The sequence below is a fragment of the Aspergillus undulatus genome, assembly GCF_047715775.1.
Source record: "Aspergillus undulatus strain CBS 261.88 unplaced genomic scaffold BDV17scaffold_37, whole genome shotgun sequence".
Taxonomy (NCBI): Eukaryota; Fungi; Ascomycota; class Eurotiomycetes; order Eurotiales; family Aspergillaceae; genus Aspergillus; species Aspergillus undulatus.
Genome location: NW_027396641.1, coordinates 63,635 through 88,210, shown reverse-complemented (window position 1 = coordinate 88,210; position 24,576 = coordinate 63,635). Strand labels below are relative to the sequence as shown.

General features: G+C 51.5%; 12 protein-coding genes across 12 annotated transcripts; 5 read left to right on the top strand and 7 right to left on the bottom strand.

The window, feature by feature from the left end:
* Positions 1–1,439: 1,439 nt before the first annotated feature.
* On the top strand, positions 1,440–1,873 carry BDV17DRAFT_292924 (uncharacterized protein; the record flags this gene model as incomplete). Its single annotated transcript, XM_073762468.1, has 2 exons — positions 1,440–1,642; positions 1,693–1,873. The coding sequence occupies 2 exons, from the start codon at positions 1,440–1,442 to the stop codon at positions 1,871–1,873; spliced, it is 384 nt and encodes a 127-aa protein (XP_073613867.1).
* Positions 1,874–2,194: 321 nt separating this feature from the next.
* Positions 2,195–3,268, bottom strand: BDV17DRAFT_299288 (uncharacterized protein; the record flags this gene model as incomplete). The annotated part of the gene is made up of 3 exons (XM_073763845.1): positions 2,195–2,879; positions 2,930–3,116; positions 3,200–3,268. The coding sequence occupies 3 exons, from the start codon at positions 3,266–3,268 to the stop codon at positions 2,272–2,274; spliced, it is 864 nt and encodes a 287-aa protein (XP_073613866.1). The 3' UTR covers positions 2,195–2,271.
* A 1,052-nt stretch (positions 3,269–4,320) lies between these two features.
* BDV17DRAFT_135992 (uncharacterized protein) lies at positions 4,321–5,061 on the top strand. Its single transcript, XM_073754214.1, has 3 exons — positions 4,321–4,404; positions 4,471–4,781; positions 4,833–5,061. Exons 1-3 carry the CDS (start codon positions 4,356–4,358, stop codon positions 5,004–5,006), a joined length of 534 nt encoding a protein of 177 aa, XP_073613865.1. The 5' UTR covers positions 4,321–4,355; the 3' UTR covers positions 5,007–5,061.
* Positions 5,062–6,863: 1,802 nt separating this feature from the next.
* Positions 6,864–8,078, bottom strand: BDV17DRAFT_267967 (uncharacterized protein). Its single transcript, XM_073758423.1, has one exon. The coding sequence runs from the start codon at positions 7,921–7,923 to the stop codon at positions 7,543–7,545; it is 381 nt and encodes a 126-aa protein (XP_073613864.1). The 5' UTR covers positions 7,924–8,078; the 3' UTR covers positions 6,864–7,542.
* Positions 8,079–8,142: 64 nt separating this feature from the next.
* On the bottom strand, positions 8,143–10,939 carry BDV17DRAFT_267965 (sugar porter family MFS transporter). The gene is made up of 7 exons (XM_073758422.1): positions 10,712–10,939; positions 10,587–10,662; positions 10,492–10,537; positions 9,927–10,437; positions 9,210–9,874; positions 9,090–9,159; positions 8,143–9,026 (listed from the first exon to the last, which is right to left on the bottom strand). Exons 1-7 carry the CDS (start codon positions 10,770–10,772, stop codon positions 8,794–8,796), a joined length of 1,662 nt encoding a protein of 553 aa, XP_073613863.1. The 5' UTR covers positions 10,773–10,939; the 3' UTR covers positions 8,143–8,793.
* A 237-nt stretch (positions 10,940–11,176) lies between these two features.
* BDV17DRAFT_267963 (uncharacterized protein) lies at positions 11,177–12,045 on the top strand. The gene has a single exon (XM_073758421.1). The coding sequence runs from the start codon at positions 11,360–11,362 to the stop codon at positions 11,855–11,857; it is 498 nt and encodes a 165-aa protein (XP_073613862.1). The 5' UTR covers positions 11,177–11,359; the 3' UTR covers positions 11,858–12,045.
* A 558-nt stretch (positions 12,046–12,603) lies between these two features.
* On the top strand, positions 12,604–16,014 carry BDV17DRAFT_267962 (lipase/esterase family protein). Its single transcript, XM_073758420.1, has 4 exons — positions 12,604–12,967; positions 13,025–13,517; positions 13,618–13,759; positions 13,804–16,014. Exons 1-4 carry the CDS (start codon positions 12,899–12,901, stop codon positions 15,668–15,670), a joined length of 2,571 nt encoding a protein of 856 aa, XP_073613861.1. The 5' UTR covers positions 12,604–12,898; the 3' UTR covers positions 15,671–16,014.
* Positions 16,015–16,051: 37 nt separating this feature from the next.
* BDV17DRAFT_299281 (Mrp/NBP35 family ATP-binding protein) lies at positions 16,052–17,361 on the bottom strand (the record flags this gene model as incomplete). Its single annotated transcript, XM_073763844.1, has 4 exons — positions 16,052–16,824; positions 16,929–17,048; positions 17,118–17,253; positions 17,302–17,361. The coding sequence occupies 4 exons, from the start codon at positions 17,359–17,361 to the stop codon at positions 16,091–16,093; spliced, it is 1,050 nt and encodes a 349-aa protein (XP_073613860.1). The 3' UTR covers positions 16,052–16,090.
* A 241-nt stretch (positions 17,362–17,602) lies between these two features.
* BDV17DRAFT_282862 (AATF family protein) lies at positions 17,603–19,465 on the top strand (the record flags this gene model as incomplete). The annotated part of the gene is made up of 3 exons (XM_073760267.1): positions 17,603–17,660; positions 17,730–17,829; positions 17,893–19,465. The coding sequence occupies 3 exons, from the start codon at positions 17,603–17,605 to the stop codon at positions 19,463–19,465; spliced, it is 1,731 nt and encodes a 576-aa protein (XP_073613859.1).
* A 440-nt stretch (positions 19,466–19,905) lies between these two features.
* Positions 19,906–20,568, bottom strand: BDV17DRAFT_292916 (uncharacterized protein; the record flags this gene model as incomplete). Its single annotated transcript, XM_073762467.1, has 1 exon — positions 19,906–20,568. One exon carries the CDS (start codon positions 20,566–20,568, stop codon positions 19,906–19,908), a length of 663 nt encoding a protein of 220 aa, XP_073613858.1.
* A 3,041-nt stretch (positions 20,569–23,609) lies between these two features.
* BDV17DRAFT_267954 (uncharacterized protein) lies at positions 23,610–24,090 on the bottom strand. The gene is made up of 3 exons (XM_073758419.1): positions 23,948–24,090; positions 23,827–23,883; positions 23,610–23,731 (listed from the first exon to the last, which is right to left on the bottom strand). The coding sequence occupies exons 1-3, from the start codon at positions 24,032–24,034 to the stop codon at positions 23,642–23,644; spliced, it is 234 nt and encodes a 77-aa protein (XP_073613857.1). The 5' UTR covers positions 24,035–24,090; the 3' UTR covers positions 23,610–23,641.
* On the bottom strand, positions 24,091–24,522 carry BDV17DRAFT_267953 (uncharacterized protein). The gene is made up of 2 exons (XM_073758418.1): positions 24,202–24,522; positions 24,091–24,131 (listed from the first exon to the last, which is right to left on the bottom strand). Exons 1-2 carry the CDS (start codon positions 24,412–24,414, stop codon positions 24,123–24,125), a joined length of 222 nt encoding a protein of 73 aa, XP_073613856.1. The 5' UTR covers positions 24,415–24,522; the 3' UTR covers positions 24,091–24,122.
* Between the last annotated feature and the right edge of the window lie 54 nt (positions 24,523–24,576).

Here is a 24,576-nt window from a genome sequence, read left to right as displayed (position 1 = left end):
CGAAGGCTTGATCTCAATAGATCTTGGTTTATTTACTAGAAACCATGACTAATGAAGACTTTTGGATCCAAAATATGTACACAGTGCGGCGATGTTTATCCTGCGTACGGGTCTCTTCGGGCAGTTTGACGAGGTCCGGCTGAATCCAGACCCCGCCGGAGAGGAGGACTCGGAGGAAGACTTTCTAAGGATCAAAGTCCTGAGTAATTGGACCCCGGAAGGGGTCAGGGCCCTTGGTGGAGGAAGGCCTCCAGGACCGTGAGCCGTTGGATCCTCTACAGTACCGCTGATATTAGGACTCAAGGAGAGTACTGCGCGCCGAAAACCCGGGGGACCAGCTAACTAGCTAGTCTACTAGCAACTAAATAATATAAAGCGCGGAATCCAAAGGGAACCCTCCAGGTACTAGGTAGCAAAAGCTAGGCATCTTGAATTCCTCCCAAGGCCTGAGGTTGATGGTGCGCAGAGGGCATGAATCATTAACAGCTAAACGAAAGACTAGTATTCTTGGAATCAAGCAAGAAGAGGTAGCATTGTGCAGTCTATATGACATAGAAAAAGCATATACTAAGAGGCAAGGCCAGATGGCGTCACAATCTACATACACTTGCAAAGCGTACCGATCGACTCGTACCAGCAATCGGCCCCGTCAAAGCTACACTATAATAACAAATTCTTAGTACACCTCACGACGGAATCCATATAAAGAGAGAGATTGAAGGAAAGGAAACGGGCGAGTGAGTGATCTTACGCCTCCAATGCATTTGCAAAACCCGGGGCCTCCACCCTGAGCCTCATATCGGCAAATCGGATCCCTGGTTGCCGACCCTGGTGTGCAAGTCTGCTCCATTAGCCGCATGAGTTAACCCGGATCAAGGCAAGTAGGCTCACTCCTTTATACTCGGCTCTTATAAGATCTGCTGGCTCCGTTGTCGAGTTGAACTGGGTCGGGGTCGCTGCCGCCCCGAGCATGAGCGAGAGCGCGAGTGTAATCGAGCAAATAGCTGTTGTTTTCATATTGAGAAGCGGGTGGCGAATGGGAAAATTTTGGCTAAGATGCTTCGTGAGGCCTCTCTGGGAAGAATGAGGTATCTAGGGCGTTACGCTTCAATCTTAAATGGGTAGAAATTGGTGTTAGATCGAGGGGGGATTTCTGTCACGAACATCCGTTGCGACTTGCTTAGGGCTCTCTCCAGATTACCGGTAATCGAGGATAATCAAGTAAGCAAGATTATTCCCACAGGATGAAAACCCAAGCGAGGAACAGAATGCTTATCCTGATAGCTGCCAGTGGGATCCAAATCAGCCTCGAGAAGCATTTATAGTCCAGAATCCATGTTTGTATTTGGATCAGCCACACACAAAAAATCCTAAACTTCTGAGATACTCCAGTCTATCCATCTTTCTATCTGACTTTCTGTATCCAAGAAATCCCCACAATGAAGTTCAACCTCCCTCTCGTTCTTTTGGCATTCCAGGCCCCCAGCGCCCTTTCCGCCGCAGCCTCAGCCGCCGCAGCCGAATGCGAAGGCATGGGCGGAGTCATGAAAGTCCCCGAAGGTGCCGATTCCACGACTGTGCGCACATGCAAAGAACACCCCCTCACCCCCTCGGACGGCGCCCCCTCCTATCCGAATCATCCGTGGAGCCCAACTCGACCGAGCGTGTTGAATCTCTGTTGACCCGCGGAAGCGACGATACCCAGAAATTCTACTTCGCTGCGCCGGATGGCTGCGACAATAAATACTGCTGGAAAGCGTGCGGTAGTGACGGGGACGGCAAAAGGTGTTGGCTTGCGTATAGCGGTGGTACGGGGCAGTGGACGCAGTGTAGGAGCTGGGAAGACTGCCAGCCCGACAATGTGGGCGATTAGGGCTGTGGTCAGGGCTGTGTTGGATCTTGTGGCTGCAGCTGCTGAAGCAAGTTCGGGAATGTGCGATGAATATACGTGAGGGGTCTTGTCGTGTACGCGTTTCTGTTGGTAGTTCTCGGAGCACACTTGATAAATCGTAGGTGGCTCTGATGTCTTTCTCTACCATACCAAGCCTATTGGAGTATTCGCTCGTTCCAATGTTACTCCTCAGTCATGTTTGTTTCTTATGGACACGGTATTCCAGCACACTAGTAAATGGCCTGTGCTAACTCCAGACAATATGGAGAGAGGGGACATAAGGTAAGACCTAGAGAGCTTGCATGACAATGCTTCTAAGATAACAACATAGATATGTTTCATTATCCAGTAGAATTCAGCTTGGCTCAAATAGCACCCTGCTACCACGGGGCATCATCTATCGTAGCTATGCGACGACTGTCAGGATGGTTCGTCACAAAGTCAACAAGACCCTGGATAGCCGCTTTGGGAACAATATCATCAGTGCAGTCTGCGTCCTGAAAGCCATAGATAATTCCATCCACCGTCGCGCTCTCCAGCAGCATATCTACCAGCTTCGTGTCGCCTTGCGTGCTCGTCCAGCCAAAAACCTTGCCCAACAGGCCCTTATCACAGTTGCCTTGTCTGATTCGCAGCTCAGCACAGGTGTAGGAGTCCGCTTCATGACAGTCGCTAAATCCCTGGTCCAGCTGCGAGTACCCGTAGTCCATGATCCTCTGCTCCACCGTGATACCAGAGTCGGGATCCCCGTATAGATTAAGCACTTCGCTCGCTTCTCGACTAAGACAGATGGCTTCATTGGCGCGAAGCGTCTCCTTCATGACCGCAAGTCCTCGACTTTTCTCAGTTTCGAAGAAGCCATATAGCGCCCTCACTCCGGCTGGGAGCAGAGATTCGCGCAGGGTTTCTACGGAGCAGCCGCGTTCCGGCTCCTTGCAGTAATCCGGATCCTTAATATCGAGCCAAAAAAAAAGGTGGTCGTCTGACACTTTCGGCGCTGCTCGGGTATGAACTGGAAGAGGCCGCGCGCGGTGGAACCAGCGCTGTTGTCCGTGCCATCGTGATCCGCCCACCATTCGGTATCCCATGGGGTAAGATCGACTTCAAGCGCATTGACGCTGTGGGAAAGTGCCGCGGTCACGGCTCCGGGTCTTAGGACGCGGTGCGCAATGGCGTACGTTGGTTGTTGTGTTGATGGAGACGCTGCTTCTGCTTCGGGATTCAGCTGGTCGACCGCGTAGAGAAGGTAGTGACCAAGCTTGAGAAAGATGCTATTTTCAACAACTTCATTATCTCAAAGGCAATAACTAAATTCTGGACGTGAGAGCCGGGGTGTGTGGGAAAGAGGTAGATTTCAGCACCCGACTTTGTCGGCATGACAGGCATCGAAGATATTGATTACGGCGATTATTATATATTTGCTTATGCTTATCTTGGACCTTGCAAAGTTGCGAGCTACGACTACGTTGTTGATAGACACAGCGCCAATAAATGGCATGGATGCTAAGCAGCGCTCGCCTTAAGGCCTCCAGTACCAGTAAGGTCACTACGAGCACCTGATCGCAAGCAATAACTTTGATTTGGAAAAAGACCAAGGGACTCCCGCGCCTGTTAGCTACGTAATGTGTCACAAGGCTGTGCTGGAGGCAAGATAGATCGACTCTTTAGGCAAATACTGATCAGAGGCGGGTGCACTACTAGTAGTGACTATGGGAGCATGAGGGAGCTTTGTCCGCCACTGGTAGACCTACCGTAGAGAGTGGCTGTATTCGGCTCCGGCAGGGTCTAAAACAAGCATTGCACGACCCTGCTGCCTGCCGACAGGCTGGAAGGGGGCGTGGACATTCGGCCTGGGATAGTGGAATCAAGGGACATGCCGATCCCGATACTTCATCACAGTCTAGAAATTTAGGGCTATTCCAGCAGCCAATGAGTAGACATATCAAATGTTAAGCGCTGTCTCGATGTCACATAATACCAGGCTATCCCGTTATCATATGCACTTCGGTTGTGCCGCATGCAAGATCCGCCGCTGTGGATCCTACAATGCGATTCTTGTTGGGGGACTCAGGGTTTAATACTGATATAGCCCCCGAGGCTACTTTAGACACGGAGAAGTCGTAGCACCAACAGCGAGAAGGGCGATGCTGCCAGGCCCTCGGCAGAAATTGTGTAAAGAGACCCATAAAGCTTCATGACGATTGTTGGTTCCCGCGTTCTGCGCCGTAGGCAGGGACCGGGTTGTCGGACAGAAGCCGCCCTTACAAAGTCCGCTGCTCGCTTGAAAACATGTCAAGAATGCCTTTATACGGGCGCTAGCCACCTTGGCTCTTAACGGTCGGTCTGATATTCGAGCATTCTCTCGGCCATTCCTCGAAAGACTATTCGGCAGAGCATGAATGGAGATATCAACACCACACCCAAAGGTTCTTCTCCCCGTGAGCCAGGAGCAAGCACGGGGGCAATGACTTCGCGGCGGAGGCTCCAAAATGGGGCGGCGCAGCGGAGATTCCGTAAGTCATGAGAACACTCTCTTACCTATCTTACGATCTATTTGCAAGGCTGAGGCAAACTTCTAGACGAGAATGCAAGATCGTTGAAAGAACAACAGCCCAAGCAAGCTCGGAAAGTCAATGAATCCCCTTCATTGCACGCTATCCCTCACGATCCACCCTATCCTCAGTCAGCCGCAACTCCCCCCGACTCGAACCCTACAGCATGTTGGGGTTCTGATATGGACTTTCCGAGTTTATTTACCAACGGCATCGACAAGTATAACATTCTTCCTTCCACAACCGACCTACGTTTGCTGCAGGAACCAGTGCAGTCTCCGAATCGAGCCTACCATGGATGGCAAACACCCAGTCTAGGGGCGAATCACACCGCACGAGTAAGGATCCTTGAGGGCAAACACGAACACCCGCTGATAAGCTTGCAAAAGAACCGACAGAGACGAGGTTCCACCCAAACCTCACAGATACAGGATCCTAGCCTGAGGAATGTTGCGTCGGGAACAATAGATTTCGGTGGATTGGATAAACAAACAATTGGAGCTCTTCGCCCCAGAGACAGTGAGTCAACAAAATGTACACGAGGTGAAGGCGGAGCCAGCTAATAGGGTTTTATAAGAATCAACACGAAGAAACTCAAACTAAAGCGCTCGCTAAGTTTGCAAGGCAAAAAGCAAGGTTTCGCGCCCAAGCAGAGGACTTATTTGATCAACTCGACGAGCTCCACCATCTTGGGGTATTACTCGAGTTACTGGAGGAGGATACGCAGTTTGCTGAGCTGCTTTCATCCGCTCGAAATCGATTCTCAGGTATTGTTCGGAGACAGACATCAGGACCAGGACAACAGGCGGCGCCTCCTGCTATCCAAGGCGGCCGGGTGGGTGTTGAACATAGTACAACGCACGACGAAGGTAGTTTTGAGACTGCTCGGATTCAACAGGGAACGTTCTGGGTGGACCTACCGTTCTTCGTGGAAGACGTGACAAATCTCTGGCTCGGGAATTGGGCGGTCATATGAGCCAGACAAGCGTGCGAACCTGGTGGGCTTTTTGGCTAAGCTTTCGGCTGCCGGAGCCTACGAGGATAGATCATGTCCTATACTGCCACGTGTCTTTCAAGAGAGTCTAGAGACTGTCCGGCCCCTAGTGCACCGTAGGTCCGAGAAATACGGAATCCAATCGGTTTCTGTGATGGACATGTTGCCAGCAGCGAAGGCAATTATTAAGGGGGCGAATATGAAAGTGCTACAACTCTGTGACCAGTCATGGAGAGGTGAGGGTACCTTGAATGAAAGGTTTGGGGGGTCCGAGCTGGGGAGGGAGCTACCGGCTGGATTCAGCCCAGAGCGTTGGCTATTCTGGGTCAAGCGTCTAGATGACATTGAGCAGGAGGCGCTGAAGACAGAGAAGGGAGGGTTGTAGAGTATACAACCTACTTGCTGGATCGATTGCAGCATGTCGTCCAGTCCAGGGACACTCGTGTTCGCGAAGCGTGGACGGCAGCAGGCGGCATTGATTTCATTGTACATCGCCAAACCGTGGTTTGGACGTAAGCTATGGGTTGGGCCGCAGCTGGAAAAAGCGAGCTAACGTATAGTGCTTACAGGCAGGCTGTTGATTAGGGTAAGCATTCGGATAAATTAGAATCGTTATCTCCACCAGGGCGTCTACCTGTAGATCATCGTTGCGCCACCAACTGATCAGCAACGTCCCGCAAACCTAGGTGGCGGCTACAACCTTCCATCCTTTGAGGATCAGGAACCAGCTAATCGTAATTTGATAGTGGGGGCCAGATGCCGCATCAATGGAACAGGGATGGTTCTCATGTCCCAATGTAATCAAAGCGTTCGCTTATTCCATTAGGGCATTGGGGTTATGAGCCCCCGCTACAGTATGATCGAGTGTCGGTACCCGGTCATCGGGATCTTATCAAAAGGATTAGACGATTATTCAGTGTACCTCATCTCGCCTGCCCTCTATCGGCGAAAAAGCAAGAGGCGGGAAAGCAGGAGGCACAACCTTTAAAGCCGGCCATTGCACCTATCCAGCTACCAGCATTATCCCCTCGATACGTCAACAAGCTTGGCCTCGAACTGTGACGATCAAGAAAATACCTCAGAGCTTGTTGCGTTTTCGACCGACCAAAGAACAATCTCTGTGCGTTTGCGCCCCGTTCTTGCTTTCCCCATATACAAATCAACAGCGCACTAACATGCACCACAGAAACCAGGACCAACCATGAAGCTTAACATCAACACCTTCCTCCTGGCAGGAATCAGCCTTCTCACCACAACCACCACTGCCTCGACAAGCGGCGCCATCGACACCGACACCGCCACCGTGGCGCGCGTGCGCACGCGGCCCACACCCAGCCGGACACCCGCCCCTCGGCCTAGGCAGAGCCCCGGAGAAGGATAAGGAGAAGCGAGCCGTGGATCAATGCTGGTACGAGAGCCCCAGTGGGTGCGAGCCGTGGGACGACGGGAAGAGTTACTGCTGGATGGCGTGCGACAAGAGCGACGACCTACAGGGGAACTGGTGCTGGACTGCATGGGGCCAGGGCGACAGGGCATGGAGGACTTGTCAGACTTATCATGATTGTACCTATGATCCTTTGCGTGCGGGAAGGGCGAGGACTGTCCTGCTTGTGGGTGTGTGGGGGTGTACTTGATTTCCGGACATTCTCTCTATGCGTAGACTGTCGCTCCCCCGGGGTATCAGTTCTGCCCAAGATGACGCATAGTCAGAGTTCGAGGATACCGTGAAAATTAAGAATGGATTAATTCTTTGGGGGCTCAGCCTCGGATGGCCCTTAAGAGAGACGGTTCGCGCATCATTGACCGGCGAATTCGGTGGCAGCTGTTTCCATCAAGACGAGATGGTCATGCAACATTTTCCGGCATTCATCCCGCTTCCTTTTGTGCTCATTTTCGAGCTCCTCGTCGCTAAGCTCGACGAACCCCATTGCTGTAACTGTTTCACGCACAATTCTTCTCGTCACCTCGTACACCGGGTACAGTAGCCATTCCACAATATCTGTGACCCCTCAACATTGCAAGCTCGAGTGCTGTTTGGCCTCGCCGGTTTCTGTGCCATAGATTACACAGAGTCTCGGGGACGGTGGACAACATCTCGAAGATTTCTACCTGCCAGTTTCAGCTACGTATAATATAGTGGTATGAAACCGCCAGAGTCGATCGGCACTTTTCTCCACATTCTCGCGGACAATCAACAATTTCACCAGCTCGTGTTTACCGTTGAGCACGGCAGCGCCAAAAGGCGTTGTATTGTATTCATCTCCATGGGTATTCGTGTTGATATTTGGGTGCGCCATTAACTCCGCAATAACATCCATATTTTGAATGTCCCACGATAACGAGGCAACCCAGTCAAGTACCGTTCCTTCTTCCTCGCATTGTACCACGTTCTTTGGTTGACATTTATGCGTGGATCCTCCAGAAGAGCTTTGACTTTGCCTACGTCCTCTGATTCCACGGCAGCTCGTAGAGCCGTTTTTTTCCATACATGGGATTTTTTCCCATACATAGTAATATAGTTTATATCCACTACACCGCGGGAGAGCAAGAGTCGAAGCATCTCCCCTGAGCCTCGATCGCGATGCGAACTAACTGTGTGTCGGTCTCGATCCGTTCCCAGCCTTCCAACACGCGAGGGATTTTGCCAAGGACAGTCCGCACAATATTTACGCTTTTGCCTTCAAAGGCGTCGTAAAGGATAAGATCGGGTACCTCGTCTGTTCGAGTGCCGAGCAAGAAGCGCTCGAAAGGTGGTTTCCTGACCAAGAACAGCGGCAAGCGATATGGGCGTTTCTGCGGCGTCTGTGGCTGGATCTTCGGTGTCCAAATTCAGGTCTGGAATCTTCCACAACTCAATGGCCACATCCTCATACCCTCGATCTATCGCCCAGAGTAAAGGTGCGCGACGCATCCAACCACCCGCACTGGTTCGGTCTCCTAGAGTGACTGCCTCCCTCGCGATAATCGAACAACATGCGCATGTCCTGCCGCAGCAGGCCACCGGAGCGGGCTCTCTCCAACTTCACAGCGCGTCGTCAAATCCTCAATACCTCGCAATATGAGGAAAATCTGCATTTTCTGGAATCAGACTCAGTCCTGCATTACCTGTCCATATCTATTGCCTGCGTCATTGATCTCCCTTGACCTCGAGTTCTATACTTCATACGGAGTACTGATGATATGGCCATGGTCATATCCTCCAGAAGCGTAGAATCTCCTCGATATTATCCCGTTCTACCTCTTGAGAGAAAGACCTGGAGTTGACTTGCCACCCCAAGACTGCATGTACCTGCAAAGCATACAATATACCTCCATTCATACAAACCCCTATCCATTCCCGTGCCCGCGCCCTAAAATCATTCCTTCTCAACAACCTCAACGTGCGCACTCCCCTCCCCATCCCCTTCTTTCACATCTTTCCCATCTTTATCCCCACTCGAAAGACCCAGCCTCCCCCGGATATCCGCCATCCTTAGCATATCCACCTCGCCCTGGTTCCCGCCAAAGATATTGTCCATCTGCTCCATGCGGACGTTTTTCGTTTCGGGGACGAAGAAGTACACCCATATAAAGAGGAAGATGCAGAATGCTGGTGTCATATGTTTATTAGTAATGATGGTGCGTGGAGGGGAATGGAAATGGGAAGACATACCAAGAAAGAAATAAAACGTCCCAAACTGAATGGTATCTAGCATTCTGGGTGTGATCAGAGCGACGATGAACTATGTCTGTTAGCAATCAACAGCCAATATAAGGACTGGGGGAGAAATACATTACTCAACCAATTAACCCCAATAGCAACCCCCACAGCCTGCGCCCTAACCCCCGGCGGAAAGATCTCAGACGGAATAATCCAATTAATGCACCCGATACTAAACGCAAAGCAGGCAATATACAACCAGATAAAGACCGCGGCCGCCCACCCCGCATCCGTATGCTGGGCCCAGGAGTCCCTGTAGACAGCGTAGATCGTCGCGACGATGAGCTGCGCGATTCCCATCCCTGTTGCACCCACGAGAAGGAGTGTTTTGCGGCCGTAGTAGTCGAGGAATAATATTGCGGGGATTGTGCAGAGGAAGTTTATTATCCCCACCACGCCTGTCGCGAGGAGGTTCACGGACTCCCCCCTGAGACCGATGTTGGTGAAGATTTGCGGCGCGTAGTAGATTATTGCGTTTATGCCGGTGAATTGCTGGATTAGTTGGAGAAGGCAGGCGATGGTCATTCGTTTGTTGAGGTAAGGTAGGACGAAGAGGGATTTGTAGCGCGCGTAACTGAGAAGTATTGGGGAGGTTATGTGTGGATATGTGGCTGCTGTTGTTTCGCGGTCGAAGAGGGCCGAAGCTTTGATTTCGAGGAGCTCGGTTTGCACGCGGTGGTCTGTTGCGCTGGCGCGGCGGATGCGTGAGAGGGTGTGGAGGGCTTCGTCTTCGCGGTCTATATGGTCTCGTTAGTCATTGCTCCTGAATATCGTTGTTGATAGGCTTGCCCTTCATAACCAGCCACCGAGGACTATACGGCAGCCAGAATGTCCCGCCCGCAAGAACAAGCGAGAACAGACACTGCAGTGCAAGCGGCAGCCTCCAAGCAGCAGACGACTGACCATCCCCCGTGCCTCCAATATACTGCGTCCCATAATTCAGCCAGAAAGAGATCATAATCCCCGCCGTGATGCCACCCTGCTGCAGGGCCGTAAGCCCACCGCGTAAATTCGGCGGCGCAATCTCACTAATATATAGCGGGACGACCATGGATAGCTGGCCGACTGCAAAGCCCGCGATGAACCGTGCGACGAAAAGCATGGGCGTGTTTACCGATGCAGCTTGGATGATTGAGCCGATGAGGAAGACCCCGTTCGCTAGGAGGATTGACCAGCGGCGGGAGAGGGAGTCGGCGATAGGGCCGTTTACTAGGGCGCCGAACATGGCGCCTAGAGTTAGTACAGAGACCATCCAGCCTTGGAGGGTTGCGTTGCCGGCGATGTCGGGGAACTGTTTCTCCTATATCGAGTTCAGGGTCAGATTCTGGGTGCCATGGTGGAGTGGGAGACGAACGAAGTTGTTCATGACTTGGACGCCGCTGATGACGCCTTGGTCGTAGCTGGATTTGATTAGTTGATGACAGGATGCTTGTCGACGAGGAGGCATACCCGAACAGCACACCTCCAAGACTGGCGAAGCATGCCAGGAAGAACAAGTAAGGTTCGTCGACGAGCCCTTTGAACCCTGCAAGCAATCAGTATGTGCCGGGCCATGCTGGCTGTGACTGTCTTACCAGGCTTCCCATAGGAGATTTCGACGTCCCCGGCCGGGGCCAGGTCACCAACGGCACCCATAATGTATACAAAGGAAGAGGGCAGTCTCGAAAGAGTAGTGGAGAAGGGCTTGGGTAGTCATGACACAAGTATAATACAGGGGTGGCGGACCGCTGATAGTTATACTCGGCGGGAGTATACAATGCCGGCGTCACCCGACATCTGGGGTCCGGGGTCTGGGGTGCGCCCGACGTATGACACTGCAGTAGGAGTCGGCAGTGAGAGCGCCGAAGACCATGCTAGTTTCCTTTCGGAGAACCGCCGTGAAGCTTGAATAGTCGACCATCGGCCAGCGGTGGTCCGGTATAGTAGAGGAGAGGCCACATCGGCCGACTGTCGACCGAAGGCCGATTCTCGCAAGACTTATTCTTCGAGGCCTTCGGTAGTTGTCCGCACGTATTCGTTCAAACTCAGAAATGGAACAAGTCTACCAGAGCCTGGTGGCTCGGGCTCTGCAAATATGCCATTACCATCAGAACTCGTCACCTTCGAAACGGATTATCATCGCACTCAGTGGCCCTCCAGGCTCGGGGAAGTCTACCATTGCTGCCACAGTCGTCGCTCGACTTAATGCCCTGGCCACCCGACCATTCGCCATTGCGCTCCCAATGGACGGATTCCACTATCCCCGGAAATACCTAGACACCCTTCCCAACCACGAAGAAGCATATGCCCGCCGCGGCGCCCATTGGACATTCGACGCAGCGGGAGTGCTACACTTGGTGAAAGCACTGCATCTCAGCAAGATGACTACGCAAGAAGTAATACAAGCGCCACAATTCGACCATGCTGTTGGCGATCCTGTTGAAGGAGGCATCCTTGTCTCTCATGAGGTGTCCCTTGTGATTCTGGAGGGCAACTACCTGGCCTATGACCTGCCTCCATGGTCTGAGATTGCGAGCTTTGTGGACGACACCTGGTTTGTGGAGGTGGATGTTGAGGTTATGAGGCAGCGCATTGCCAAGAGGCATTTGCAGAGTGGGATAGAGAAGAGCTGGGAAGATGCCTTGCGGAGAGCTGAATACAATGATATTCCTAATGGCATTGAGATCCAGAGGAACTTGATTCAGCCGGCTGTAGTTGTCCGAAGCCTCGATGAACCGTGAGCCTGATCAAGGTACGCAGAGCCAGCTTTATGGAATGGGGTCGACAAAATAGGCGGGTTCCCTATTGCAACTGAGCACTGAGAGATTGCCTTTTATTCTTGAGTGTCAGTAGTCTTACTCGAGCTTGAGATTGAAGCAAGGCGTGAACATTCAAATCGTATAGACACATATATATATCTTTGTCAGAGGAACTGATCCTGCATTTCCTAGAAGCCGAGTAGACAAAAATTATTGTTTGCACCTATTCATGGACCGGTCTTTTCCTTATCAGAACATGTCTAGAACACAATAATCGTACGAACCCCAAGGTGATGCAGGTAAGTAATTGTAGTGATCCCAGAATCACTGGTAGAGCAAGGCGCTGCTCATCATTGGTCCAATGGTATGTGGCCGTTGACAAGAAGAACATAAATGTCTGCCAGCCTCAGTTAAGTCTTGCTTAGACCCTAACAAGTTCTTTGAGTCAATTATGTTGTTCTTCACGTGGCGCGGGCCAGGCACTGAGAGGCACTCGGTCTTGGCACTCAGGGTCTAGGACTTCGTATTTCAATACGAGCAAGATACGAACCTGGAGTCAGACACAACCACAACCACGACCACAACACCCGAGAACTAGAGAGATGGCAACGTGATCAATTTCATTCCCAGTCATTCAAGCCATGGAACACAGTCAAAACCACCTTCTGATCGCAAACGGCCTCCCGCACAACCGCTGCAACCTCGGCGACGCGTGGGTCCAGGAGAAGGCTAAGCACAAAAATGACATCACATGCAGCCCCCCTTCTTCTCCTTATCTCCAATCGCCTGCCCTGCCTCTTCGCACTCCGCATAAGATGACGATGTCGTTCAAGTCCATCGATCGTTTCTTGAGATGACGCCCTCTGTTATCTTCCTGTTCCAGCTGCATACCCGCCCGTCCATCTCTATGCCATCTCTTCGCTCATGATCGTCTTTGTCATCCCTTAAGCTACCCGGTTCTCCAACCTCACCAACTTTTCGCTCTTGCTCATTCTTAGCAATGACTGAACACTCAACAACACAATGGCATTGAGCAGTCTTTCAATTGGGGTGGCCCTTACTCCGACAGTTGTATCAACTTTATTTTCTCATGTATGGACCTTATAACCTTATACTAATCCGGCCCTTCCGCAATTACTGACAGAGCAGTACCTGAACCGGAAAACCCTGCACAACAAGCCCAACGTTCACCTCTCCTACGATGAAGGAATCTCCGTCATCCGCGAGTTCATCAACTTCAGCTCAAAGCGCCCAATCGAGTATATCCAAGAATTCACAGCCCAACGCGTCCCCGCTCCGCACTGGGTGAAAATCGAGCGCGTCTCGGTACCAGAGGAATACTTGTCCTCGTCGGCAAGGGCAATCAGCAGACAGCTCGGGCCTGAGGGTATTGCGCAAGTGGGTGGTGAGAAGTGGTGGCAATGGCGCGGCCCGTCGGATGATAAAAATGGAGAATTGAGAGGAGAGTGGATTGAGATGCACAGCGATTACAATGAGCGGAAACGTCAGGGTAAGGGGCATTCTAGTAATAGGCGCATCATGCTGTACATCCATGGTGGTGCCTATTACTTTGGGAGTGTGCAGACGCATCGGTATCAGCTGCAGCGTCATGCGAGGAAGCTAAAGGGGAGAGTTTTTGCACGGTAAGTTCACCTGTTCCTATTCTATCAATACGTTGCTAACGGTTCGTAGTGAGTGTTTTCTCGAGGGAAAAAAAAAGTATACCAGCTAACCCATCAAAGCCGATTACCGTTTATCTCCGCAATTTCCGTTTCCATGCTCTCTGCAAGATTCATTGGCATCCTACCTATACCTCTTGCGAGACCATGCGCCTGAAGATATCATCTTCGCTGGAGATTCTGCTGGAGGTGGAATGATTCTCTCGTGAGTCAGCATTGGCCGTACTGAAGTCTCTGGCTAATTTGTAGGATGCTTGTTATTTGCCGCGATCAAGGTCTACCATTACCCGCTGGCGCTATACTGATATCTCCCTGGGTCGATCTCACGCATTCATTCCCAAGTATAGTGGCGGACAACCCCGGCGACTACATTCCTGGCCATGGTTTCTTGCATAAGCCGTCCATGGCATGGCCTCCACCGAACGAAGACGAAATCCGAGAGATCAAGGAAGTTCTGAAGCAGAGCCCGGAAACGGCAGACAAACCAGAGACTGCGCCTGGGACGGGCGAGGAGAACACTTTTGACGTCGATTTCTCCCAACCGACCACGGGACACGGGCACCGGCCGCCGTCTTTTGTGATGAATGGTAGAACGATCGAGGTCAAGGACCAGATTCACATGTACACGACGAACGAGCTCCTCTTCCACCCTCTTGTTTCGCCTATTTTCCAGCCTTCTCTAGGTGGTCTGCCCCCTATTCAAATCATCAGTGGCGGCGGCGAGATGCTCCGTGATGAGCAGTTCTATATTGCTCACAAGCTCGCCAACCCTCCGGCTTATCCGCCAAACAATACTTTCCTTGCCGAGTTAGACCCGCATGGCGAGACAGTCCACAAATACCCAGGAACGTATGTCCAGCTCCAAGTATGGGACGACCTCTGCCACGTTGCGCCGATTCTTAGTTTCACGCGCCCCGCCAAGTACATGTTTCGATCAATAGCTCAGTTCGGCGCGTGGGCGCTAGCGCGCGCACAAGATTCGACCGTCGAGATTATCAACGACGATGAGATCTCTCCTATATCAAGTGACTCGGACACATCTGAAGCTTCCGACAACGAGGGCAGAGACAAGGACGCGCACGATGCGCCAGGGGATACTGTGGGAAAGGCCGGCGATCCTCTACCAGCATTCAAAGACCGCATGATTCGCCAGGGAGTGAACAAAAGAGGCCACATCTACCCTCTTCCCCCTCCGCATGAATGTCCTACGCTCCAGTTACCGGCGTCTTCCGTCGGCACAATCAACCCAGGTCTTCTCACGAAATGGATGCTGGTAAAGGAAGAATGGGACGTGAAGTTCGCGAAAGAAAAGGCCCGCATACACCAACAACGACTCGAAGGGCTAGCGCACGGATTCCAGGACTTCGAAGGTGAAACCCCGCCACCTAGCGCGCTGGCCGCGAGAAGACTCGCGCCAGGCGCTCTCCCACCGAAGGGTCTCCGAACAAGTTACCCCATGGCCATGTGGAGCAAGTTCGCCAGCAAGCACGACAGGAGAACAATCAAGCGCGAGAAAGAAATGGACAGTCGGTCACAACGCTCTCAACGAACGAGCGTCGATGCCGGTCGAGCCGGAGCATCAATTGAGAAGCAGGAAAACAAAGACAAAGACAAACCCCTCTCTTTCCCTACCGACGCGCCCAACGGCGTCAAAACGAACGGACAAGGACAAGCCTCCGACTCAACCCCGACCCCCCAACTCCCCACAATCACCCCAGACGGGAAGCCATTCACCCCCCTCCTCGTCCTCCCAAACTACGAAGGAACCGACAAGTCCGAAAACGCAAGCACGCGAGCCCTCTTCCATGTCCCGGGAACAATCCGTCCAACAACGTCAACCTCCGACTCAAGACCGCCACATTTCGGCACAACGTCCAACGGCGATGCCATCACGAATCGCAGCGGGCTTACGTCTGCGCCAACTGACGACGCAAGTACCATCGGCGGAGATATCGATGACCGGTCTCTTGCCCCGACGGGTATGGGCGTTGAGGCTGCGAGTACGCGTGCTGTGCTTAATGCGGATGGCGTGCTGAGGCCGTCAACGGATACGTATTCGTATTCTGGTCCTCGCTCTGTTGAGAGTTTGCCGTTGGCGAATGGGGTGGGTCATTGAACTATCTTAACTATCTTTGACATAGATGTTTCGCCATTTATCTACCTGCCTCTCTTTATGTTCTGGTTTTGTTTTGTATAATATTTTTTTTTGCTTTTTTGGATTACTGATTGATACCTGATATCTATAATGCTGGCTCATCTGTTTTCTTTTGTTTTGTTGGTCTATGCTCTATGCTCCATACAAGATGTTGGATTTTTTATATTTGCCATATATCTGTCATTTACTCTTGCACTGCTACCTATACCCATGCGATCTGCGCCATGTTGAGATTTACGTACCCTTACCTATCAATTAATGACCTCAGGTCTTGTACATATCCATATCCAAACTATCAATTTTCTTTCTGAACCGGGTATATGCAACTAATATACAAACCCACCATAATCTACATACAAGTACAACATATGTAGTTAGTATCTACCACTCAATCCCAACCCCTCTGGCAACCTTCTCCGCAACAGCCATAAACGCATCCCTTCTCACACTCCTATCCTTCTCCTCCGAAACAACAGTCGGCATCCCCCGATCCGCATCCTCGCAAACCCTCGCATCAAGCGGGATATCACCTAGGAAGTCGACGCCAAGCCGTTTACATTCTGCAATGACGCCCCAATCACCCTCATTTCCATGCTCATGCCCATGCCCGTGCCCGTGCCCGTGTTCGTGTCCTTCATGATCATGTTGGTGTTGTTTACCCAACCCCGCCGAAAAAATCCTCGTCTCTTCACCACAAGCGGGACATGCGAAAAACGCCATATTCCTAACCATCCCAAGAACAGGAACATCCATGCGCTGAAACATCCCGATCCCGCGCACCGCATCGCGCAGCGCGATATCCTGAGGCGTGGAGACGATGACTGCACCGTCGAGGATGATCTCTTGGTTGATTGTTAATTGTACGTCGCCGGTTCCGGGGGGGAGATCGAGGAATAACACGTCTAGGGGGCCCCAAGACACGGAGTGGAGGAGTTGGTGCATTGCTTTTGTTACCATTAGGCCGCGCCAGGATATCGGGGTGGGGTCCATGGGCGGGCGGGCGTGGGAGGTTTCTGGGGATGGTGATGAGGTTGGGATTGGCGAGGAGGAGGGGAGGAGGTAGCCCATTGACATTGATTTCAGGCCGTAGTTAGTTAGGGGGATGAGGCAGTTTTCTGTAACGGAAGAAGAGGCGGAGTTAGCGGTTTGCTGGGAGTGAGGCGGCGGAGACGTAGACAATGTAATAAATATAGAGCGTATATGGTAGGCAAGGACATACTCTCATCAAGCCTCGGCTCCCCCGACAGATTAAGCAGCGTCGGAATCGACGGCCCAAAGATATCCGTATCTAGAATCCCCGTGCGAATGCCGCGGCGCGCGAATGCGAGTGCGAGGTTTACTGTTCAGCAATCATACCGTTAATTCAACTATCTGTTCCACTTGGAGCGAAGAGACAAGCTGCGCGTACCAGCAATCGTACTCTTCCCAACACCACCCTTCGCAGACGAAACCGCAACGACCTTCTTCACGTCGCGGATCTTGCGCTTCTCAGGGAGGCCGCGGCGGCTGGGGAATCGGGGCGGGGTGCCGGATCGGGGGAGGCCCTGCGCGCATTAACATTGCTAGCTCGGGGAAGTATCCTGAGGACAAACCAGCGGATTATCATGCTGCAAGCACCGAAACGTCGAGAATAGCCTCTTGTTTATCGTCATCTTAGTCAATGTCGTGAGTTGTGGGAGCGGAGATGCGGAGCTTGAGCCTGAGGCCGATGATCTATAATTCTGCCGAGAATACATTTCCACCGCCGGACGAGAACGCCAATGGGCAGCTACGTAATCCTGATGGGGCTTAGTGTAAACCCACCGCCTCCCTCATCGACAAAAAGAATCCCGCGGCAGAAAAATAATTTTTGCTACGAGCTGCAATCTACGTTTCAATCTTGAGAATAACAAAATGGCGCCGAAGTCATTGGCCGAACAGATTGCTGATCTGGAGGATCTTACGCCGAGAGGTACTACTCACCTATCCCTCCGGTATCTTCATGTTGGAGTGAGTGAGTAAAGCTAACTCTCGCGACTAGATTACGACCCCGAGGATATCGAGCGCGGCGGAAACTCTAGCGATGAGGAGGCCCCTGTGAAGGATGCTGATGCTGGACGGGAGCACTACCAGGCTGTTGGGTTAGTTTACTGATATTTTCTGTCTGAGCTGAAGTGAGGTTGGTGCTAATGGTTCGTTTACAGAAAAGCAAAACTCCGTAAAGAGGACCCGATCTCGCTCGGGAAACAGTACGCCGGGTCGCGTGTTAGCCGAGACGCGCTGGAGGAGGAAAGTGATGATGATCCGTTCGGGTTGAGGTCTAGCGATGAGGGGAGTGAGGATGGGGAAGAAGATGACGAGCTCGACATAGAGGATGTTTCTGAAGAGAGCGAAAATGACAAACCGGCGAAATCAAAGTCCGTCGGCAAGAAGAAGCGGGTAGAAGTGGATGGTATGGACACGGATGGGTCAGAAGAGAGCGAAGATGAGGAGAGCTTCGACGAGCACGAATACGACGACGATGACGGGTCGGACGAGGACGAGGACGAGGACGGTTCCGACGCGGAGGATGACGAAGACGAGGACGGTTCCGACGCGGAGGATGACGAAGACGAAGAAGACGAATCTGAATCCGAGTCTGAAGAAGAAACCGCGAAACCCAAACGCCGCGTCCAATTCTCCTCGACCACCTCCAAACCATTCGAATCAACATCCACCGACCGCGACGAACTCCGCCAACTGATGGCAAGCGACCAAAAAACAATCGCAGCAACAATCTCTCAAGCCGCCAAAGCGGACGCGACAAAAGGAAAAGCCGTGAAACAACAGCGCGCAACATTCGACGCCCTCCTCAACGCTCGAATTAAGCTCCAGAAGGGCCTCACGGCTTCCAACCAGCTCCTTACTACCCAGGCAGAAGACATCGACAGTGAAAGCGACGCCTTCAAATCCGCTGAATCCGCCGCGCTTACACTCTGGTCTACGCTTGAAGACCTCCGTCTTACCCTCGTCGACGCACAGAACCCGGACGAGTCCGAGTCCAAGAAGCGCAAGCGCCCCGCGCCTGCAACACAAGCTACATCGACATCCAGTCTCTGGGCGCGCATGGCAGACCTCGAGTCCTCGTCTCTCACGCACCGCCGCGCAATCCTCGATAAATGGTCTCTCAAGGTTCGCGGCACAGGAACCACACTCGCGAACTCGAAGACGAAATTACTTGGTTCTTCGGCAGCACAGCAGACTATCATTGCTGTTCTTGATGCGCATGTCGCAAGTGAAACCGCCGACGTCCGCAGCAACAAACGTCCCCGGACTACTTCCACCGTATCAAACCCAGAAAATGAACTCTACGACGACACCCCCTTCTACCAATCCCTCCTCCGGGACCTAGTCTCCCAACGAATGTCCTCCTCCGACGCAATAACAAACGGCCTGGATACACTGCACCTCCTGCCCTCCCGCAACGGTACAAACCTGCACCACATCACAGGAATGCGCAAAGATAAGGTCAAGCGTGACGTCGACACGCGCGCCAGCAAGGGCCGCAAAATGCGGTTCGATGTCCATGAGAAGTTGCAGAATTTTATGGCGCCTGAGGATCGGGGGAGTTGGACTGGACGGGCGAGGGAGGAGTTTTTTGCTAGTCTTCTTGGACGGAGTGCGGCGGGTTTATTGGGGGAGGATAGTGAGGATGAGGTAGATAGGGTCAATGGGGCAGATGGGGAGAGTGGGAGTGAGGATGAGGGGGAGGGAGGGCTGAGGTTGTTTAGGAGTTGAAGTGGACTGGACTGAGCGTGGATGTCATGGAATTGTTGTATAGATACTGGAGTCAGGGTTCAAAATAAAAATACGGTGTTAATATTGATGGATAATAGATAAATAGGTATTGTAAAGCGCAATCTGGTGCGGGAAAGGTATCTTAAAAAAAAAAAAAAAAAGTCGCATCGCAAAACGACATGAACAAAACAAAAGCCCGAGTACTGAAAGTCTGAAATCACCGCCGATGTCCCCGGAGTTTCGTTACTGGAAGGCGCTGCACAAAAGACTATACTGGCAAGCTGCTATTCCCTGCACCCGAAGGTTTCGAATGAGCACGCAGAACTCGAACCCTGCCTCTTCATGCCCAGTCGTCACTTATTCCCTCTTTTCACCCCTCCCCCGCCCGCGTGACCTCCCCCGAGTCAAGTGGTAAAGTCTAGACTCCATAGTCCAGAAGCTCATCTCTTCCCCGCGCCACCCCCTGAATCCGCCCCCGAGCGCATTCCCGCCCCCGCAAGCGGCGGCTCATACCTCGGCAACACCGGGCCCCCAGACGCATCCCAGCTGAACTCCGTTCTTCTAGGCAACCCCATCATGCGCTCGAGAACCGCTTGTTGCAACGTATCTTTTCGATCGGCTTCTTCCTGCGGCGTTAGGAACCGCGGGAACCCGTGTGCGTCGACGACGACTGCGCCGCTGACGTCGTTGTAGAGGGGTGGGTTCTGGCTGTCTGTGTTTGTGCTGTCGTGTGAAGTAGATGAGGGGTTCGGATGGAGGGGGTTGAGCATTGTTGATTCTGGTTGTGGTTCTGTATGTGATTGCGTAGGTGTTGAGTATGTTGAGAGTGTGGTTTGGGAGCGGTTCATGTAAACGAGGTATTCCGCTGGAGGTTCAATGTCTTCCCAGATGAATTGTGTTTCTGACTCGGAAGAGGATAGAGTGGAATGAGGACGAGAAGAATTAGGCGCTGGTGCGCCTGGTGCCTTATGCGCCGGCGCCTGAGGGGGTTGGTGCGGCATTCCGTTGAAGTATTCGCGAATTGGGCGCGATGTGGTGTCCACTTCTCGAGTTGTTGAGGGGGGTTGGGTGGGTGATGACGATGGTCTGCCGAGGAAAGGCATGGTGAAGAATGCGATTGTTCTTGTTTCTTGGTCTTGGCCCAAGCTTGATCCTTGGTTTCCTCTGGAGATCGAACTGCTGATCTGCGGAGCAACCTATAACGGTAGAAACCCTTCCGAAGTAAATGCAGAACAAGAGCTTCAGGCAGCAAAAGATAGACAGCTGAAGTCCTCCGGATACCGCTAAGAAGTCGAATGCTGACGCTTGGTCGAATGCGGGGGATATTTTCAACAACCCACTCCGCGTTGAACCAGAAACAAGAAACTGTGTTACTCGAGCTTGAGGCAGCCTTGATCCAAGCCGAATCACGATGTGAGCTCCGTGGGAACGTGCTTCAGTCCTGCAGGGTTCAGAGGAATGCGGAGTTGTGATAGGCACGTGTACTGCGAGGATGAGTTAGTCACGTTCACCGCTGCATTGGGATGAGTCAAACCTGAAAGAGAGATCCAAGACTGCAGAGAATGCGCGAAGGTGAAGGGGAAAGAGTCAGGAGGGAAGAAGTTAAGAAGTGAGCTGACGTTGGACTCCGGAGTATTGTTCGAGGAGCAAGAGTACGTATGGGCCCCAGACGGCACACCCGCGCCTTCCCCAATAGAGATACGGTACTCCACTTGAGCTGAGCATCAACAATTCTATAGACTCCACGCCCCCACTGCTATACTCACCTAATTTCCAGGCTATGGATACGCTGGGGACTAAATGGAGTCACCTGTTCATCCCGCACTCAAAACGGCTGCCGTTCCTCCCCGGTGCCACCTCGTGCACCCTTCATCCCACTCGCTCAGACCCCCACGAGACACTTACAGTCTGGCAGGAAACAAAATCAGCATAGTAGGAGGCAGATGCACTTACAGAGCTCAATACTTTGAAATCAGAAATATGGTTGGCGTTTCGTTCGCTCGTAGCAACGGCATCACGCAATGGGGGTTTGTCAACAAGGTGCTACCGAAGAAGCGCACAATATTGGCGTATTGGGAGACATTCCCTAAAAGAGTCCTTACTAGCACATGGCCCCAGGTAGTCAAATCTGGGCAATCTGATCCTGAGCTCATTGCTTTTCCCATCACCCCGCTAGCCCTAGCCCTAGTCCTAGCCCGATAGTACACTGTATGCACAGCTCACGCTTTGTGATGGAGGGCGCCGTACTTCAACTTGGGCAGCCTAAGCGGCAACTGTTCGGTGGAGTTCAAACAAAATGAAGTGAAAATGGGTAGTCCGTCAATGGAAGAATACTAGAGATATTAGCTGAGCAAGCTGATGTTCGCTTCGAGCAACAAACAAAAGAAAGGTTTCTGGATAGCACACCTCGCTTGCGGTGGCTTGAAGACGGATACGGCACACTAAATTTGGAGTCAAATGAGTGAGTGCTGAATTAGAAGTGTGCTTGCTTGGTGCTCCCGAAAGCCTCTATCCATGTTGTCTTCGGTGAAACCATAGTACGAAGGTCGCAGACGAGCGAGGCAACGTTGGCAACAAAAGAACCGGATGCCTTTGCTGAAGCCGCGTTCTACATAATGGCCAAGATAAGATAGCGTATACGAATAAGACGGCAAACCATGAAAGAAAAGTCTACTGGTTATCAAGAGCCCATGGGGCCGTAATAAAGAACAAATATACCTGGCCAGGCATGTCAATTGGTAAGACTGTAAAGACAGGGCAAGAGACTCGGTTCTCCTGAACCAGCAACATCATAATGTGATATCAAGTCTTTGCTCTAAGATGTGACATGAATAACGAGGGTCTCCGACGAAAACATTTGCATGACTCGATGGAGTTCGGAATATGTTACACTATCTACACTTGACTTGAAATTGAGATAATCATCTCCGTGAATACTGACAAGGGGAATGGTATTATCATGGGATACCTACAACCAGCCGTGTAGGACATGACACACTATTGCATGCGCAGTGCAGATCGTTGAGCTGGAGTCAGCTTATTGTATTGCTTTTGACAAGCCGTCCATGGTGGAGGGTAAGCCCTTGCGCTATCTAATTTTCAGTCCGGAGCCAACCGATCGACATAATGTATTCTGAAAGGAATAGTTCAGCGGAAGCGAGTAGAGACCGGAGCAACTATCGAGTTCCCATGCGTTGTATCCTGCAGAACTAGTACCTGCACGTAAGCAGATCCGATGGAGACTATGAGCGGGATATACTCCAGAGCTCAGGATCCAGACTGCCATTCGTCCATAGCGCGTGCTTTTGAGAGCGTAAGCACGGCTCTCTCCCCCGTCGGTCAAAGGAGATCTGTCAGGGATTCCACAGTATTTTTTTGCTGAGACACTCGTCCTTGGCTACACTCGTATCTTGCCAGTATTGAATACACAGGCATATAATCCATCCATTTACGAATCCTGTATACTGAGTTGACTAGATTGCCTAGAAGGGCCACGGGAATCATGGCCCTATTCATAGTTTTCATCAGTAGTCATTGGGCGTGCGGAATCGCGACGGTCGATTAGAATTGTGCCTATGCAAGCAGAAAACATCCATGAATTACAGTTGGTAAGAGAACAGCACCCGAGCATAGGTAAGATTCCATCTTGCAGGTAGCATGCATGATGAGATTGAAAGTGTATCTGCAAAGCAGACTGGACGCGGGGGTAGTAGTATGGGGTGCTGGATTCTGCAAGTGCAACTTGTTGATATAGTAGGATCGTCTTCTTTGAACACACAGATTAGATGGACGAAATCATCCGTTACACTGTCGAGAATTCCGTGTTGAAGCTAAAATTCGTTCTTTGGGCTGTGATTGATTGTACGATGGCCCAGGAATTATCTACCGTAGCCAACGTACTGGAAGTTCCATATTAAAGACTTTTAACAAAACCGTGGAGATGCACGAGTGAAGCGATTGGCGAGACTTCGTGTAGAATGTGTGTTTGACAATAAAAAACCTAGTTCGGCCAATAGCTGCGTACTTTCTCCCACCATACAACAATGGTCTTCTTCTTGAAGTATCAGTAACCTAGATATATCCCTACAACTGTCTTTCCCGTAAAGACCTATCTAGCCCCAAGGCACATAATAGCCCATACGTCATCGCTCTTGCCCTATTTTACAAACGACCTAGTCAGTCATCGCATACAACAGGTTTAAGGTGAGTGTCAATCAAGCGGAAATTCATCTGACTGACTCGTATGGTTGCTGGAGTAGGATCATTCTGTGTGATATCCTGTTAGCTCGCGAGCATCGACAACTGGGAATCATCCCACTCTTCCTTGACCAAAGTAAGGGGATGGTAAAAGTTAAACGTACGCCTGGTGGGCAGTTACAGAGCCTAAATGGCGAGCCGTCTAAAAAGACGGTAGCAATCTGCAATTTATAATGCTTTAGTTCACTGAATACTGCATGCGAGATGTTATGTCGAGAGGCTTACACTTCCGTATCCACCCTGGCAATCGTCAATTTGAGCAGTAGCTGAGATGCTGAAAAGACCTAAAGTCAACATAGAGGAGAGCTTCATCTTGTCGTTGCAGGTAATTCGATGCCCGGGTTATTGGGGAAAACGAGATAGAGATAAGTCGACGGGATACGGGGTTTGTGGCTACCCTTCACGAATACTTATACTTCTCTTAGTGTCCGAGCTGACATGCTCACTGCTGACCGTGAGAGGACAACCAAGGCACGAACCAGTCCTGAATGCAGCATGCAATGTGATATTGAATGACATCGAGGCCGGGAGCCCCCAGCGGGTAATACAGAGCTGATTGGGTCATGTAGTGCAGGTATCCATGCTCTTAGATTACGCGTGACGTAGGATAAGACAGGACGAAGAAGAGTCGCATCCTTGAACTCAGGGAATAAAAAACAAAATAAGAAAGGAAGCGCGAAGTCGTTGGCCATCAGCAGCACAAATGCACTTCCATCTTAATGAAGCGGGCCATGTCGGCAGTTTGGCAGGATGACATGAGATATCACGACGATTCCCTTCCAGGCAGCATGCACTGTGACGCATTACTAGATATCATTCTCAACTAGTCCAAAAAAAAAAAAAAAAAAAAAAAA